Source organism: Amborella trichopoda, chromosome 8, assembly GCF_054954075.1.
Source record: "Amborella trichopoda isolate Santa Cruz 75 chromosome 8, AtrichopodaSantaCruz75HAP2 v2.0, whole genome shotgun sequence".
Taxonomy (NCBI): Eukaryota; Viridiplantae; Streptophyta; class Magnoliopsida; order Amborellales; family Amborellaceae; genus Amborella; species Amborella trichopoda.
The window spans coordinates 36,113,669-36,132,439 of NC_142343.1; the positions used below are offsets into that span (position 1 = coordinate 36,113,669).

An 18,771-nucleotide genomic window follows, 5' to 3' on the forward strand; every position below is an offset into this window, starting at 1 on the left:
GGCCACATTTCATGGCCCAGGTCCAACTTTTTGGGCCCAGGCCACCGGCCCCACTGCCAGCCCTATCTGATAGGGGATATGCATGTTTAAAACAACTTTTAACTTTCTATACCATCTCACTCTGCAATTGATACGTTGAACAAAAATTCAAAATCTGGAATACCCCCGGCTTCCCCCTTTAAAAAGACCCTTGGGGGGTTAAAGAAAATTCATGGATCATTTAGCCAGAAACAAAGAAAAAGAATCAATTACTCAATTAATACAAAACGCAGCCCTAGGATTTTACTCATAGCTCTGTGATACATAACTCTCTTTCTCTGAACCCAAAATCATTCGCCGGAATTCCTCCACTTACCCTAATTCTAACAGAAAAAATGCCCCTCAATAGTATCCGTGTTCAACTCCCTAGCTCATGATTCACCAAAAAAAAACCCTCTAGCTCATACAAGCAGAGTCTTGAACGAAACGAAATAAAACACACTCATACTAAGACCAGCAGAAAACCCAAGGTTGGCAGATACCAGCCATGGCCTTGCTATACACTCTACCTGATGCAGAAGCAACATATACAAACTAAACCAGAAAAAGGTTACATATACCCAAATAAAGATAAATATTGCTATATGTTATCTCCTGTACGATAGAGAGCGACCGAGAAAGAGAGAGAGAGAGAGAGAGAGAGAGAAGAGAGAGTGTCTCATGAAGCGCCATCATCATCTGATACAAATGAACCAAGGGCACCGTCTCTATACACCTCAAATTCGCCAAGGCTCCATCGGCAAATGAGGTGTAGCCGGAATGTAGCCATCTCAAGCCCCAACAGACGCTGCAACCCAAACACGACAAATCAGCTTTGAAACATGTAGCCAGAATGGGCATTCCAATTATACAGAGGATTCATGCATATAGTGTTGATGACTCTCATTCTCGTGATTCCTCTGGCAAGGTGATTAGTTGAGAGATTTGCAAAAGCTCGTCTCAAGAGATTCTCAAGAAACTTTCAAATAATAAGAATAGCAATAAAAGAAAAGGCCAAAAGCTTTAAAATAAATGAAGAGAAGTTACTTTCCCTATACATAATTCCCTTTAAAAAATCCTGGTTTATATAAATTAACTGCTTTTCTGATAGTTTTTATAAAACGTTCCTATGATATAAGAAAGTAATAGTCCATTGGAAGATAGTACACTCCCCTTTATGACTTTGGAACTTGTGAAGTCATATTTGTCTTACTCATATTTTTCAAAGAAATACAGGAACAACCCCACAGTTCAGGAAAATATACTTTTTCCCCCTCTTTTACATTTTGCAAGATTTCCTGGAAAAAAAAAGTAATGGGAAAGTGAGAGAGATAAACTAAACAAACCAGTATGCGAGCAGATTCAGGCGATATGGGCTTTCCTTCTTCACACACGACAAAGTCCGCCACTAGTTCCAATGTACCTGCACCCTCGGAGTACGACTATAAATCAGCTAGCCCAGGAAAATAAGTATAAATAACTTAACCCTCACCAATCAAAAAAAAAAAAAGATTCATCAACCCCCTCCCCCAAAAAAGTTAACCAATTTATTAAATAGTGGAGATATATGCATCATAGAGAGAGAGAGAGAGATGCTCACCTTTATTCAAGCGAACAGGCATTCCCTGCTTACGCAAGAATGGCTCCATCTCGTGTGTGAACTGCTCAAGAGGGCCTTCTTTCAGCTCGACCTGAAATGCATGAGCCTGTTTATATCCGCATTTACTTTACATAACAGCTTCAAATCACAGATCAGATACAGCCTGTATATATTTCTGTATAATTTCACATACATTATGTATGCCACGTAGGTAGATCCTTATATTTCCTTTTCATAAATAAAAAGCAAAAGAGCTCAAGTAAGAAATGGTAAGGAAATTATAATGTAGTACAATGGATTATGGTGTGTGGCAGTCCAAGGTCATCCAATGAAATTTTGGCGCAAGTACACGCAGATTATGCAGCAAGATACCAGAAACATTGGGTTTGGATCATTAGGCAGCAGTGAGGAATGATCCCGATATAAACCTATGGTAGAATATATAGAAGAATTTGCTACATATATATAATTATCACAAAAAGAAAGCAATTATCTTGATTAAAAAAAAGAGAGAGAGCCATCTGTGGCCTGCCACTGATCCCCGCAAAGGGGCCTAATAGCAAGGCAAAGGTACACAACCTAGCAGAAAATTCAATGCTCCCTAGACCCTAAACTACCGGCCCTTGAATGAAGTGCCTGTAAATCCATACCACAAACCATCTGATGACTTCAATAAAACAATGAATGCTTTAGTGAAACATTAAGTAATATGGTTATTACTTATTAGTAGTTAGGAAGGCGAAGCTCTTATCATTGTTAAGAAGGAATGCTCTTATTTAGGATGCTCTTATCAAATTTTCTCTTCCACTACACATCAATTTTCATCATGTCCTCAGATGAGATAAGAAATCCGAGAAGACAGATAATCTAGCTGCATCAAGGGGAGAGACTTCATTTCTTTCGTCCCTTCCATATTTTTCTTATAAGAGAACTCAGATTAGGCATGGACATCGAGAAACGGGTGGTTTAGGTACTATGAAGCTGAAGGGAATCAGCCTGATCGTATAGACTTGCTAGGTTTGTTTCAAATAGATGATTGAAAGTAAAAAAGTTCCTCTATTGGTAACTTTATTATTAGTTGCATATATGTTCAGTTATTTGGATAAAGGAGAATTCTTCTTCTATAAAAATAAATACATTCAAGGATTCTGCTCATAAAAATTTCAATCTAGTGATCCTGTAAAGCACAATGGAATAAGAATTTTTTTTATCCAGAGTCAAACAAGGATAATTTAAGCTCATTACCGTTTCTTTTGCAACAGAACCCGTCCTAGCAAAGTCATGTTCTTCATAGGCCTCAAACAAGCTGGAATAGAAATATAAGAATAAGTTCCAAAAGAATTCTTTGAATAATGGAATAAAAAGTCAAAAGTATTTCTGAAAATCAAGACATTTAAGAATGAACAGAAGTACAATAACATTTCAAATTTAATAATTTAAAGTATACATTGCAATGAGAAGATCATAATAAAGAATATAATGAATAAGAAAATAGCAAAAGAAATTATTGCCAAGGACATAAGAAATTATTCAAAATGAGTCATTAATCAATTTATTAACAATTGAAGGCAAACCAGTTCTCTTTCTAATGGCACACAAGCCACCGTATACATGTACACTGCTAGGCATAAAGGAGCCATTGCTATTCTACAGTCTTCTTTGGACAAAAATCCAACAATCCCATACTAAAAGGAAGCACAAACAAATCCAGCCCAAAAGAATCAAAATTTGTGCATCTAAAATTAGTTCAACATGCTGTTCACTTGTTCCTATACATGAATGTCTTTGTTCGTGATGGAAGCAACTAGATACAGACTGTTAAACAAATCATGCGAAATTAAGCATGCCATATTTCTCTCCATTCCATTGTTGAATGCAGGTGAATAAAGCCAAAATCTACATGTACTTCAAGTCGAGGCTAATAGACATCCTATTGCGTCATACCGTATAAAAACACATCAAGATGGAAAAGTGACCACATACAAGAACAAGAACACAAATTAGAAATGATAATATCAATCTTACCTAGAACACAAAAGGTCTCATAACAATCAACTCCACGAATCAATAGAAGACTTTGGTCACCAAGAGAACTCCATATTATTCAATAGGTTAGAGGCATTGAATGAGTTAGATTTCAAAGACACAGGACACCAAACTTTGGTTTAAAGCAGAGGGCCTAAGGTCCAAGCCTAGATCATCTATGACATATTGAATTCTTCATTGTACTCATTAGAATGGAAGCAGATTTGGAGACCATGTTCTTTATTGTTGGATGAATTTGGTCAGAAGAGTTTCACGCTCCACAGAGGAGCATCCATAAGTATGCATCAGACATCAGATAAAGATAAAAAACACAATCCACGATGGTAAAATCATGACAAAAAATGGCTCATAAAGGAAGTATCAAGATTAGTCACAAAGGTTAATGATATGGACAACATAAGCCATAATTCTACTTTGACCAAATAACGAACAAAAAACCAGAAATAAAGGAGCCTGTGATTATTAAACCAATATGATTTTCACCAGGCTAAGTCAAATCTTAAGAAGGCAGTCAAGCAACAATTGCGCATTTACTGCGTGTTTTTCACATTATTGTAAGACTAAATCCAAAGTTCATAAGGCCCATTTGCTATTTCTTACTGTTCCATGCATGAAATAGTAACGCCTAGGAAATCTAAAACAACCATAGCACAAATGCAGTAAAATATTTGCAAGTTTACCTCTGGACTTTGTCTTTAGGAAGATTAGTACAAACAAGGCCAGTGTTTCCTTGAAGAAACTGCAGACAAATTTTAGAAATTTCATAAGGTTAATGTTACTGCATACAGTTATGCAAAAAGTCGATCTTATTCACAAAAAGATATATACACAGATACATAACCGAATTTACCTTTTGTTGTGAATAATGGAACTTACATATAAATAACTGAACTTACCTTGGAAACTTCATGAATGCCTTCTTTAACTTCATCCGCAGCAGTTCGTCCCAAGGCAATTTGCATAACTTTATTTGAGCCAAGGAAAAATCTGAGAAGTGATGGATGCATTATTGAAATAAAATAAAATGTTTTATTGAATTGTTGAATAAAAATTGATCCATTTAAATTTTATTTATAAGCAGGAGTACAAGATTTATCTCTATAGCCATTCCAGTCAAATGGCCATGAATTAGCTGCTGTTAAGACAAACAACACCTAAACCATAAATTATATTAAAGATCTTCAATTTCATGAAATCAAACTCATTTTCCAGGCGGCGGAGAATATCTTTTGAGCCATTTGATCATGTTGATGGAGTTGAATTCAATAAGAGTAGAGCCCTAAACTCCTTGTCGGAAATTTTAAACCTAAAAAGAGGCAAAAGGTAGTTTATTGCCCAACAATGTTTATCATATCTCTATATCCAACATTTATCATGAAACACTCAATTATTCCCTCTTTGCAGATACCCTTCATAGAGGCTTGGAAAGCTGCCCACACAATACTTATACCCCTCCTGCTGCATTTCATGCCACCTCATTTTTGCACTGTGCCACTAACAAAGAGAGAGCAAATATATCACAGAAAAAGGGAATGATAAACCTCTTGGAGGCTTAAAGTGCTATAAATATAAATGCACATTGAGGATATTAAAGAGTGTCAGAGGTTTATTGCAGTAATATCAGAGGTTTATTGCAGGCAATGGTCAGAGATGGTGCTTTTTAAATAAAGTTAACGATAATATTTAAAAGTAAGAAGAGTAACAAGAGTAATGGCATCCCCCTGGTTGGGTGACCTATACGTTTCAAAATGAGATATCTTTAGCACTCTATACAAAAAAGTGGTTGGATAACCCATTACAATAGTATGAACACAAAAAATACAGGACTGCAGCTCAAAAAGTTGCCAAAATGGTCGTCATTTCCAGAGTTGGCTCTGTGTTTCACAACGCTATGAGCTTCATGGTTTGCCTCGCACCATGTATGCTGCTATGAGATGTGTACTGGCCTGCATAAATCAAAATTTGGTCAAAATTATGCTTTAGTCGCCATGGGCAGTTTGATGCTCGTGATGCTGGAATGACTTCTTGAGAGTCGCCCTCGACTACTACATGGGTTGTCCATTCTGGATTTAAATCTTTTGATGCCCTCCATAAGGGCATGCCTTGGCTGTTGTGGATTCAATGTGGACAACAGACCCCGAACAAGACAGTAGGGCCCTTCATTCCTAATCTTTGAAATGGCCACGATAGCCCGCCGGACCTGGGTTACCAAGAGGGAAACCATCAAAGTTGAGCTTAATGTGGCCTTGATCTAGGGAATTCCATATTGAAGACCTAGGGATTTGAGTAGGTGTGATTTCTTGCAAGGGCTGCCAGTTGAGGAGGAAATTTGTGGTTGCCTGGTGTTTGAATTCCTGTTCGTTGCCAAAAGATACAAAGCGTTGATGCAATCCTTTAATACATAGGCTGTATTATTTTCCTTCAGAGGTTCTAGAGTTTCTTTCGATCCAAATCACCCATAAAGTGGCCACAACTGCTGCTCTCCAAAGGATTAGGCCAGCAGCTGGACCCTTTTTTGGTGTTTTTTTTTTTTTTTTTTTTTTGGGGGGGTGTGGGGGAGGGGGGAGGAGGAGAGAATACCCTAGGAAAATGTGTGGGATAGATGGCAGCATTACCCATAACCAGTTGAAGAGTTGTATGAGGTTGGCCCACATCCAAGAAGCCACCACAATGTATGAAGAGGAGTTCAATGGTTTCCTCTGCTGATTTGCGTGACACATTTGGAATAGGAATACCCCTTGTAGCTGGCCTCAAGTGAGCACTCTCTTGGATATTGCAATCCAGCAGAAAACTTGGATGTGTGGGGAGATGTATGAAGCCAAGCTTTGTTGGCTATAGAAAAGGACAAGTGGGGGAAGGTCGGTGGTTGAAGGGGTTTGCGATAGAAAGATGTGACTGTAAATTTTCCAGAACGAGAAGGCAGCTAGATGATGTCATCTCACCTATTATAGGTATGGAGACTGGTTGTAGGAGAGCTGAGAGTGTCTCGAAATCCAATTTCATGGTTTTTCTGCACCACCCTTCTGAAGTTTGGGCTCCGTACCCTTGACACCCCTAGAGGTCCAAATAGATCAGCCATCATGGCCTCCCTATTCATGGCCAAAAGGAAGAGACTATGGAAGTGGTCTTGATGAGTTGTGTTACTGATCCATAAGTCAGTCCAAGACTACTCTGGAGCGGAATCTTACCCTAAGACCAAATATAACTCTGGAAGCAATCCAAAGTGGCAACCAAAGAACGCCACACCCCAAAGAAAGTTCATTTGAAGTGCTACCAGGCGACAAAGAGTAAGCTTCACAATGGTATTTGGGTCAAACAACTTCCTGCCACAGGTGGTTCTCTTGAGTAGTGAAGCACCACCACCATTTTTCAAGGCGAACCATGTTGCACTGTTTGAAGCATCAGATACCAACCCGCCTGCTTTTCGGGAAAGCAGACCTTGTCCAGGCTATAAGGTGAAACTTTTGGCTGTCTCCCACATCCTACCAGAGGAAGTTCCTCATAAGTCTCTCAAAGCGAGCAGAGACAGAGACCAGAATTTGGTAGATGAGATCATTCGAGAGGGTGGCCTTAATTAGTGTTAAGTGACCTGTCACCGAGACAAATCTTCCTCTCCAAGCCACTTGTTTCCGATCAAACGCTTCAGGCATTTAATGGGCAGCAGGTTCACCTCGATTGGCAAGAGCTTGGATGATCAGCAGGTCAGTTGCCACTCCCATAATTTGGATTCAGCCATATTGATCTTGAGTCCCATGGTGGCCTCCAAGCATCTTAGAAATATCCATAAGGTATCTATTTGTTGTTGGGTTGCATTCTAAAAGGGAAGAGTATTGCCGGCATATTCGAGGTGTGAGATCATTGGGCAGTGGTTGCCAACCCTAAAGCCTTCCACGAGACCTTCTTGGTATAGCCTTTCAAATTTTTCAGTTCAGGGATGGGTGGGTTACTGCCTAAAAAGAAAATTACAAATGCTCAAGATCTCACTCAAAGAATGGAGCAAAAACCTTCAAGGTAACTTTGGAATCTCAGAAGAAACCCTTTAACAACAATCAATGACCTAGATTTCATGTAAGAAAATAGGAACCTAACCTAGGAGGACAGGGACCATCAAACCCAAGCAAAGCTAAGTATCATATGGTCATTAAAAAAGAGGAAACCTTTTGGTGCCAGTGCTCCAGAGTGAAATAACTTTGGAATCTCAGAAGAAACCCTTTAACAACAATCAATGACCTAGATTTCATGTAAGAAAATAGGAACCTAACCTAGGAGGACAGGGACCATCAAACCCAAGCAAAGCTAAGTATCATATGGTCATTAAAAAAGAGGAAACCTTTTGGTGCCAGTGCTCCAGAGTGAAATGGTTGAAACTAGGGGACCAAAACATTTATACAATAGCCAACTGTAGATGTCTCTACAATACCATTATCCAAATCAAAGTAGGTCCCCACCTCTATAATCAACCCCAAGAAGTCAATAGAGCATTTGTTGGTTTCTTCCAAAACCTTTTTTCAGCCAAATGAGGTCCTAGACTGAAAACGACATCATTTTTTATCTCTCCCTTCCTGACAAGAAGGCCTCATGGTTGAAACGTCAATTTTCTGAAGGAAAGATTTTAAAAGGCCATCAAGAACCTCAGAAGGACAAAGCCCCTGGTCTTTAGCCAATTTTGGGAGTCCCTATGCACAAATATCCATGTTTTTTCCATGAATTCCACCAGATGGGAATTATCAATAAGGCCATGAATGCCACCTTCCTAGCACTAGCACCAAAAACATAAGCCAAGGATCTTAAGGACTCTAGGCCAATCAGCCTGCTCAATAGCTCCTTACCTCTCGCTAAGAGAGGTCCTCAACTGCATCATCTCCCCAAACCAGGGGGCCTTTGTCAAAGATAGACAAATCATAAAAGGGGCATTTATAGCCCACAAGTACATCCACTATAAGCATCCGTCAAAAATTTTGAGGGTTGTTATAAGGCGTGACTGGGAAAAGGCCTATGACAATGTGGATTTGACTCTCCTAGAGAAGATTCTTCAATAGATGGGGTTCGGTGGAAGTGGCGACAATGGATGCGGCATTGTATCTCAGCCCCTTAATTTTTTATCCTCATCAAAGGGTCCATCATCATCAATTGCTCCCCTAAAGGTGATTTCCCTTCTTCAAGGGATTGTAATGGAGGAGATCATCTCTCCCCATTCATGTTTGCTATTGTGACTGAGAGTTTTAGTGAATCTATCAAAAGCAAGGTTGTTAGAACTGGACTGCATCAACAGGTTTGAACTGGGAACCGGTGAACTGGTGCACTTTCCAGTCCGATCGGTAGTGTTGAACCAATTGGAACTGCAATCTGGTCATGGAAAGGTGGACCGGCCAGTCGAATATCAGGATTGGTCGGTCCACCACTAAACAAGCTGGTCCATTAAAAGGTCGCTTTGAACTTTTCTTTTTGGGTTTTCACTTCTTTAAAACCATTTAAAAGAAAGGTTTTGTTTTTTTTGTGGGGTGGGGGGGAAGGCCTTCATCCTTACAAAATCACAAACGGGTTAACTTTGGAAATCGAAAACTCTAGGCTCTCTCTTTGTGCATTTTTTAAAATTTTAGCTTATTAATTTCAGTTCCATTGAAGGGTTATTACAATTTTCAAAGCCCCCAAAATACCATATAATCAAAAATGCAATAAGGACTATTAATTTTGTTCCTTTTTCAATTAGGTCTTTTCATTTCGTTTTGCTCTTTCTGTCACATTTTTGGTGTTTAAAATAAGGCTTTTATAAATTGTAACTTTGAAAAATGAAAACAGAAAATGCTAAAAAAAAAAAAATTATGTTTTAAAACTCAACTTTTAAGGGGTTTTTACCAAATACAAATTGTAAATTTGAAAAAGTCCTTAGAAAACTAGAACCCAAAAGGCAAAAAACTGAAAATGCAATAAAAGAAATGAAAGTTGCACTTTTTCCAGTTTTGAAATTGTTTTAAGGGTTTTTAAATTCTAAAATTGTAGGCCTTAAAAGGTAAAAACTTAAAATGCCAAAAAAAAAAAAAACAAATATATATATATATATATAGGGATTTTTTTATTTCTCTTTTTTGGCATTTTTGGTCTTCGAAGGGATTTTATTGTTTTACAACATGTAAATGCCCTTTAATTTGAAAAAATAAAATGCAAAATATATATATATATATATATATATATATATATATATATATATATATATATCTTCTTTTTTTTCTTTTTTTCAAAGGCATTTACCTTCCTAATTTCAATTGTTTTAACAATTTGCAAAAAAGCTCTTAAATAGTAAATCAGAAAAATGTGAAAAATAGGTAAAAAGGCTAAAAACTAGGAAACTATTTGTCTTCTTGCTTTTTTATATATCTTTGTTATTCATTTTCAGTTTCAAAATTTAATCTCTTTTATCGGTATTTCATATTTTTGGTTTTTTATATTTTATGCCTTTTTCCTTTGTTTTATTCATTTGTGGCATTTCTCCTCTTTTTTCTTTGTTTTTTTATTGTATGGCCTTGTCTGACTAGTGAACCAATCCGGTCTGGCCGGTGGCCAGACAGGTGCCCATACAGGTTCAACCATTGGTCTGGTACTGATAACACTGTTGAAAAGGAGTTCCACCATTCCAGAACCAAGTGAGGAAGGTTTGGTTTTTCGAACCAGCATAATTCAAATCTGACGGGTTTATTGGTTCCAGGAACATGTATGGCGTCTATGAGGATGGGTTTGTGGTCGGAAATAGGTTTTGGGCGGCGGAAGAGTGGGTTCCAGGTAAGAATTCATCCCACACAGTGCTAATGAGAAGTCTGTCCAATTTTAGGGAGGAGAGGTGGGAGTGGGTTCTAGGGAAGAATTCATCCCACTTGTGCTAATGAGAAACCTTTTCCAATTTAGAGAGGTGAGAGATGGTGCTTTAAGTACAACAATTATGGCACAAGCCCTTTTCCCCCCTTTCCTGCTATGCAGAAGGCTCTTTCTCGTAAACTAGAAGTTGGAAGTACAAGAATACTTATCTGAAGGGAACATTTTCCTGGGGAAAAAACTTACGCAATCGAAAATGCACGAGCACTGCCTCATGAATCCAAGTACAAGACATGTACATGAAGGCATACAAAAAAGCAACAGAATTACTTGAGAACTTGAATCTTCGATCTTTCACTACGAGATCCGTAAACATCAAACTTTATGTCCAAAGATTGAGTGTTATCCCATCCAAGAGGTTATAAGGAATGACACCCACCCTAGGATGATATATTCTCTCTAGCTGGCATTTGAAAATAAACTATTGACCATAGACAGCATCGGATGACAATAATGCCTTAGTTACCTCTCACATCATCGAATGACGATAATGCCTTAGTTACCTCTCATGAAAGTTGGAAACAAAAACAATCACTCATCTATTGCACAATACAAATATACTGAGGAAGTGAGATTCAATGTGAACGGACTTAGGAACAATGTCTAAGGCACGTGAGTCACTCACACTTGGCCAGGTCACTTGGAACTGGTACCCTGCTGGTTCCAAGTGATCCTAACTTTGATAACCTAAGTTTTACATAAATTTGACCAGGCTGGAAAAAACAAGTTATTTTTTTGTCTTAAGTCTTGATTGGTCCGACTCGGGACTCACTGAATCAAGTTGGACTGGGCCCCACCCATTATAGTAACCAGTTACAGTTTTTTTTTTTTTTTGAAGGAATAACCGGTTACGGTTTTAAAAACACTATACAGGATGTGGTGGTCAAGTGTGTCCAAACCTGTCACTATTGATAATGCATGGCTCTCTTTGTTGGTACAATGCATGGCTTTGTCCTTAGTGCAGGCATGAAAGTATGAATGCAACAAGACATTTGTACTATAGTGGTGGTATCAGCTTTCCATGCTACTACAGTGCATCCCAGTGTGGTAGGACTCGCCTTGGGCTACTTGCAACTGGCCTGAGGAGACTTACTCAAGCAAGTCCGAGTGGACGTTGCCTGAGTCATACTCACCCCAAAAAATGAAAGAAAAAAAAGTAAAAATTATTAAACATTTAATAATAGGAAAAATAGAATAAGTCATAGGAATCGTTAAAACACTACAAAAGATGAAAAAACTATGAAAGATGGATTATTTAAATTCTGATTTATACCATGAATACTTTAGAAAAATCAAAAAATAGAAAAATATAAAAAATTGGATCACGTGATAAGAAAAGTTCCCAAACCATCTTAAAAACCATCAAAAACAACTAAAAACATATTTTTAAATGTTCTTTTACTTTTAAAATTTTTATATTTTTTACTTTTGTTTTTTTGGTTGTGTGGAGAGTTGTCCTAGAACTTGCCACAACTTGGCCAAGGCCAATCGAAGGCCGAGTTACTCGACAAGTCCGAGTGGACTCAACTAAGTCTTGCTACACCACTGCATCTTGAAAGAGAGGAACAATTATATGTTTAAGACTAAATGTAGCAATAGAGAGATACCAATCAACAACAACATTAGACAAGACAAAAGCTCTTGGGTTCTTCTTTGCGCATGGACACTCGTGGTAAAGAGTTTAAGATACCATAGGCCAATTTTTTTTTTTGAGAGTTACCATAGGCCAGTTTTTCACAAGACCAATAAAAAAGAATTCCCTTGATCTTATACGAGCATACCAATGTCACAAAGATAAATGTCAATGGGGCCAACCAGACAAAACCAAAGCCTAGAAAGTTATGAAGACGTCATCAGAAATGCAAAAGAACTATGCTAAGATGCTTTGCAAGATCTTTGGGCAGTTAAGACGCAGAATAGGTAACAGTATATGAAAGGTATCAACATCTGACCAAGGTATATACTGGCCTAGTTACTATCGAAGGCAACAACCTTCAATATGATCAAATGGTTCTAATGAGATTCCCCACACATAGGAAAACCCGTAGAATTCCTAAGAAATTGAAGATATTTTACATTATTTTCATTAGTAGTTATTGTTCATCGCACAACAGTAGCTGATTCAGTGGTTGATGAGATGACTTTTGAGTTAAATAAGTTGGCAAACTTGAGGGTAAAAAAGTATGATTTAGGGATACAGGAACACCATAAGAGTTTCCTAATTATTTGTGCCTATTTGTGTCTTTTAAGAATCATTATTGATTACTAATGGAGAAAAAAGAATCATTGTTTAGAGGAACATCATTAAAAGATACGATCCTCTACTTTTTTACCTCTAATTTTAGAAAATGGAATACAATGGGCATGATAAACACAAATTAAGATATTTATAAGTTTCATGAAAACCACCAAACATTAGTACCTACTGGTAGACTTCAATTGTTCCCGGAACTCCTTGAACTTGAGATTTCTCATGTTCTCAAAAGTAAAAACATATATGGAAGTGTACTCATCTAAGGCTTGCCTCAGAGAGTTCACAATCAATTCCTTATGCTCCCTCCCCTTTTTCTTTGTCTTTGACAGTGTCACTGCATTTAAGTGGTCAAAGTAAAATCCAAGTTAGCTTCAAAACTTGTACAAGTAAAGATTCTCCAGGAAAACAAAATAGCAACCAAAACACAAGAAAAATGGCAATTCAAGAAATCCACATATCACATATAAAATAATCTAAAATGCTTATTATTCATGACGAGTATATTGATACTGGATCTCTCACATATATTATAAATTCTACCTACAAACTCAAAAATTTCAACAATAACCTGGTCTATGATTGCAAGATTTCAAAGATCACAACTTACCATAGCACTGTATTCTTACAAACACAAAGTTGCATGAAAAAAAATGAGAGTGAGCCACACTATAAATTGTTGCATAGTTGTTGGTATTGGGAGGGGATCAGGAGCATGGAACCATGATAAGGCTAGAAGCTCGCTATGGTTGGGATCGTCGTCGTACATCCTAAGTTTTAGGGATAGCAACCCAACCATGCTGGGGAGCTGGATCCCAATATTTTGGGACCACATGATAAATTCTAGACGTCTGAGACCCATTTGGTAAAAGCATCTCTTTTCTATTTGAAGCATATATAGATCATGATTTGCAACATAATTCCTTTGTCTTTTTCAATGGATATGAATTTAGGACTTGTTTCCTTGTAGAAGATTAATCTAATATGAGTGTAACCTGTTCCTTGTAGAAGAATAATCTAACACGAGTGTAATTTATATCGATGGATCCCTAAGGGATTTGGATCTTGTGCCCACCATATGGGAGCGAGATCCACCCAAGGTCCCACTCTGGGAGCGTGGGATCGCTACTCGCACCAAGTTGGGAGATCCCGGTAACTATGAATTGTTGCCAGGAAAGTTACCACAAGGACACAATGCATTGGTAGTATCACAAATACAACCTTGGCATGCAATCGTTGTAATATAAACCATTAGATATTGCTCACAAAGATACAATACAATCATTTGCCAATAGTTACCAAGGATTAGCAATGCTATGACCAGAACCTTGGAGTGAAATCACTCTAACACACATTAGAGACAATGATTACAAGTCATATGCTAGTTGTAGATAATGCACGCTACTTATAAATCCAATTTATAAATACTAATGTTTACAACCTGAATCTGCTCAAGAATAATCCAACCTTTCACTGCATGCTCAATTTTGATCATAGGATATAAAAAATGATGACAGCTAACTATACATAATTTTTTTATGCAATAATAAAATACATGCTAATTTTTTAGTTCATATTAAAGACCAAGGCATCATTAACTTTCAACTCAATATGGTGTCACTTGCAAAAGGCCGTGCAAAAATAAGAAACTATGCCCCCAATTCAACTTAAAAGAAAAAGATTCAGATGCATGACACACATTATTTACTCGGAATGATGATTTGATGACTTGCCAGACACCATGTGCACCAAAAAATAATAATGGGCAGAAAACCAATGCAACAAAAGAGCATGCTTGTGGGAAAACTCAGATAAAGATCATTGTAAACATTGATAAGTTGAAGAAACTAGAAAATTGCAGAAAAACATCCACTCACAAAGATATATTAATGAGTCTAACTAATTCAAACTGTTATCTTTATATTGGAAAATAAACCATACAATTCCAGCCCAAGCATGAAGAAGATCCCATATAAAACCAAGGACTAAGGGAACACCCATTAGAACAATGGACTAAACGGACACTATTTGAAATGCAATCCCTAAATCTCAACCCCAAGCAATAGACTAACAAACACCACTAGTTGAACAGGGAATGTAACTACACAGAGTTGGAAATTTTCCCAGAAAAAAGGGAACTCACCAACTTTGTTGCGCTTGGACTTCGGCATTTCTAGTGATAGATGAAGAGAAGGAACTCTTTAGTAGCGTTTGATAACTTTCACTGCACTGTCTCTGGGAATCACCCCTGCTGCTGACTTTCCTAGATTCTGGGATGTAGGTGAAAATTAGAAGGTGTTTGATTAACTGTGGTGCTGGTAATTTCACCTGTTTGGCAATGGAAAAGCTGGAAACTGCCTGTAATTCTGTTCATTATGTATTTCATTGATACAACGTATGAAATACAGTTTTTTTAAAACATTTTGTAATTAAATATTGTTCATTATGCATCTCATTATGTATTTCATCGATAGTCCTCTGTCATGAGATCATTTAAATATTAGCAGCATCGATTGGTATTAATGTGGAAAAACAAGGGGATCACCACGAGCTACAAGTAAAGTTCCCAAGTGGACAATATCAATACAAGGAAAAAGGAAAGCGTGGAGCATTGAAGACTCAAAGGGGTTTTGAAAAACCATATAAGCTTGTGCATTTGAATGCCTAGCAACTTTAAGGACTACATCCATGAATTTCATCTCATTCAATATTACATATTATAATTAAATCATTGTAAATGTATGATCTATCTAAGGCACATCCACACCTCAATATACAACTCATTAAGCAAAGTTTGGATGCAATTATCAAGAAGCTAAGATACAAAATCAAATTTGCCTAAGATATCAAAAAAGGGCAATGGAGAAAAGGGCAGTCAAGGAAGTTAAAATTTAAGAATTGGAAGCAACAATTTGTTCAAGCCAGGGGATTTAAGAATTTTTTAAATGCGAAACAAAATAAACTTTGCAATGGAGAACAGAGTTCAGAATCTTCAAAGATGCTTCAAAGGATTTTCAAAGAAAAAAATTTGAAAATATTTTCTACAATTAAAGTCTGAGCCTGTGAGGTGAATGTTATTGGACTTTAATTTTCAAATTAGAGACTCGGAAGAAACCAGGGTATAAACATTCAAGTCCACAAGGTAAGAAATGTATGGTAAATTGCTAGTTATCCAAAAGTACTGAAAGTTCTGATCTTCGAGAGAGAGAGAGAGAATCTGGCATCAAAGGCCAAACATGAGTAGCCCAACCATATGCAAAGAGTAATAAAATTCCAAACCAAATCAGATATGAAACACTGATGACGAAAAACACATATTACGCAAAATTAAAATTAAAAAAAAAAACATAATATAGAAAATCAATTCCTTTAAGAGAATTCTCAGCAAGCGTCAATTATCAAAATCAAATTTTGATATTATCCACACATCACAGATGAATAATATAGTCATATACATAACTAAAAGAAAAAACAACTTCAATTGTAGAGAGAGAGGCTTCTCAGCAATTTAACTCACGGATTTGGGGTTTATCAGTGACTTAACTCACTGATTTGGGTTTTTTGGGGTTTATCAGCAAAAATCGCAGTAAAAAAAATTAAATCACTGATTTAGGATTTATCATCATAATAAACAGAAAAAAAAAATAACACCTCACTGATTCGTGGCTTCAATCTCTTCAAGCTCTGTGATAATGTGGCTTCAATCTCTTCAAGCTCTGTGATAATGGCGATGGAGCGAGCTACTGTGGGAGTCTGTCTCCTTCTTCAACCTCGGTTTTTCACAGGCTTCACCGGCTTTCTCTTCTTTGAGAGGAGCTGCTCTGGTTTTAGAATAGAAGAGAAGCACGGGTTTTTTATGCCGCCACTTTCACTGAAAGCTTACACGGTTATCAAACGCTACCTTCGTTATGAATCAGGCCCGCCCAAACCCTAATTCTCAGGGGGGCAACTCTTTCCCTAAAACACCAAGCAAAAGGGTTTAAGACGTGCTAGTAAAACCCATTGTATTGGTGAGGTTCTCTTTCTCATTGGTTTTTCTTGCCTTCAAATTTAGAATGGGAGAATATACTGTAGTAGTTCTGTGTGAGGCCATGCAATATGTGGTCATGGGGACCATCACCGTCCAATGACTGGTCTAGATGGTGATAGACTGGATGTATCTGATATTGAAGTTCATGTCATACTTTGATGGTTGGTATACCTTGTTTATCATGATCAAAAAGGCTTATTCAACGGTGATGATTCACATGAACATATATATCTTATATGGTCATGAGTTATGCTAGGGTTGTGCAAATATAATAGGTTATAAGTGGTATTTTTAGAGGTGGGGCATGGCTCATCCACCCCACCGTACAAGTCGGATCCTTGGATCAAGGATCTAGATCGATATGGTTTTGGTCCAAATCAGTACTTCAAAAAAAAATATTGAAAACTAAAAATAATAAAATAAAATTAAAAAAACATCACATGAGCTCAAAAAAAAAAAAAAATTTATGAAGTTTAAAGGGGGAATTGAGCCATGACCTATATATCTTCCCTGAATCAGTTCGATCCTGACTGATTCCCAATTTAGATCAGCAATTATTAATCCCAATTGCCGGATTTTAAAATATTGGTTGTAACTATTCATCTCTCTTGTCTGTCTCACTAATAGATGGTGGATATATAATGTGGCATAAGGTTAAAGGATGATAGTGAAAGATGAATAGAATGTGTATGGAGAAATGGCTTCTCTATGCCCTCCATCGGATATTAACGAAAGGATAAGGTTTTTATAAGGCCCTAGGCTTTATGTAAACAAAATAAGGCCTCACCTCAAATCCTAGTCCAAAAAGAAATCTATATGACGTCTCTAATATCAAATTCCAACTTTGAAAGTAAATTTTGTGACTCAAAAAAAAGTACAGATCTTGCGGATTTGTGAACATTTATTTTTAAAGTAAAATAGACGGTCTAGATAATTTGCTACAATATATTATATTTTTAGATCTTGAAATCCTAATTTTTTTTCACAACTATAATGTTCAAGCCGAGATGATTGATGTAAAGGTTTTCTAATACTTGACTTGTAATTTTTTATGATTTATGAGGTGTCACAACTATAATGTTCAAGCTGAGATGATTGATTTAAAGTTTTTTTAATGTTTGACTTGCAATTTTTGATAATTTATGAGTTGAGGATTTACTTATTTGGATATGGTTGTAGTCTTGTCAAGCCATTTTTTTTAAATCAAAAAAGTTTTCGTTGTCGGGACTCCAACCCGGTTCTCTTGAGCCGAGTATCCTAACCATCTAGACTACAACGGATTTTAGGATCAAACCATTTTCCTTAATGAAAATAGTGGAAATTACTATTTCATATTTATGTGTGAATGTGATAGTAGTTATTTTATTTTTTTGTTTAGTTTGTGTACATTGAGCTGCACTTAAAGCGTGGACATATGCCATTTGAATAAAAATATAACATATGTGCCTTTTGAAAGAAAAAAAAAGATAAAATATTACAAAAAATAACGAAGGGTAAGTGAGGTTGAATGTAAATATGAATAAAAATACGGGAAAAGTTTATATAGAGTCAATGTTCGCAAAATCGGCCGATCTAACCGCAAACCGGCCGGTTTCAGTTTTGGGCCATTTTGGTGATCAACCGATATTTTAAACTTTAAATAAAATATTGCTTCAATTTTATATTAAATACATTGGAATGGTTTATTGGTTAGTTTTGATGATTAAGTTTTATACGAATCATGGTTTGAATACCGCCGCCAGTATGTTTTCTCTCTTAAAGAAGTATTATCAAACCCACTAACCAACTCTCTTAAAGAAGTATTCTCAGACCCACTAACCAATACATCATTTACTAAGAAGTATTATCAAACCCACTAACCAAGACATCATTTACTCCCACTAACCAATACATCATTTACTACTATCATACCCTATACGCCATTTACTTCTTAGTTGATAATCACGCCCACTAACCATA

At 36.8% G+C, this 18,771-nt stretch overlaps 1 protein-coding gene across 5 annotated transcripts; it reads right to left on the reverse strand.

Moving 5' to 3' along the window:
- Positions 1–256: 256 nt before the first annotated feature.
- Positions 257–16,701, reverse strand: LOC18437145 (Ribosomal protein L10 family protein). 5 transcript variants are annotated; one of them, XM_088873651.1, is made up of 9 exons: positions 16,434–16,701; positions 14,926–15,045; positions 12,954–13,119; positions 4,561–4,651; positions 4,345–4,403; positions 2,864–2,924; positions 1,619–1,709; positions 1,365–1,441; positions 257–826 (listed from the first exon to the last, which is right to left on the reverse strand). In XM_088873651.1, the coding sequence occupies exons 2-9, from the start codon at positions 14,951–14,953 to the stop codon at positions 698–700; spliced, it is 702 nt and encodes a 233-aa protein (XP_088729777.1). In that variant the 5' UTR covers positions 14,954–15,045; positions 16,434–16,701; the 3' UTR covers positions 257–697. The 5 variants fall into 5 exon arrangements, with proteins under 5 accessions (XP_088729777.1, XP_088729776.1, XP_088729778.1 ...); XM_088873650.1 differs by having other exon boundaries at positions 14,926–15,052; XM_088873652.1 differs by having other exon boundaries at positions 14,926–15,110.
- Between the last annotated feature and the right edge of the window lie 2,070 nt (positions 16,702–18,771).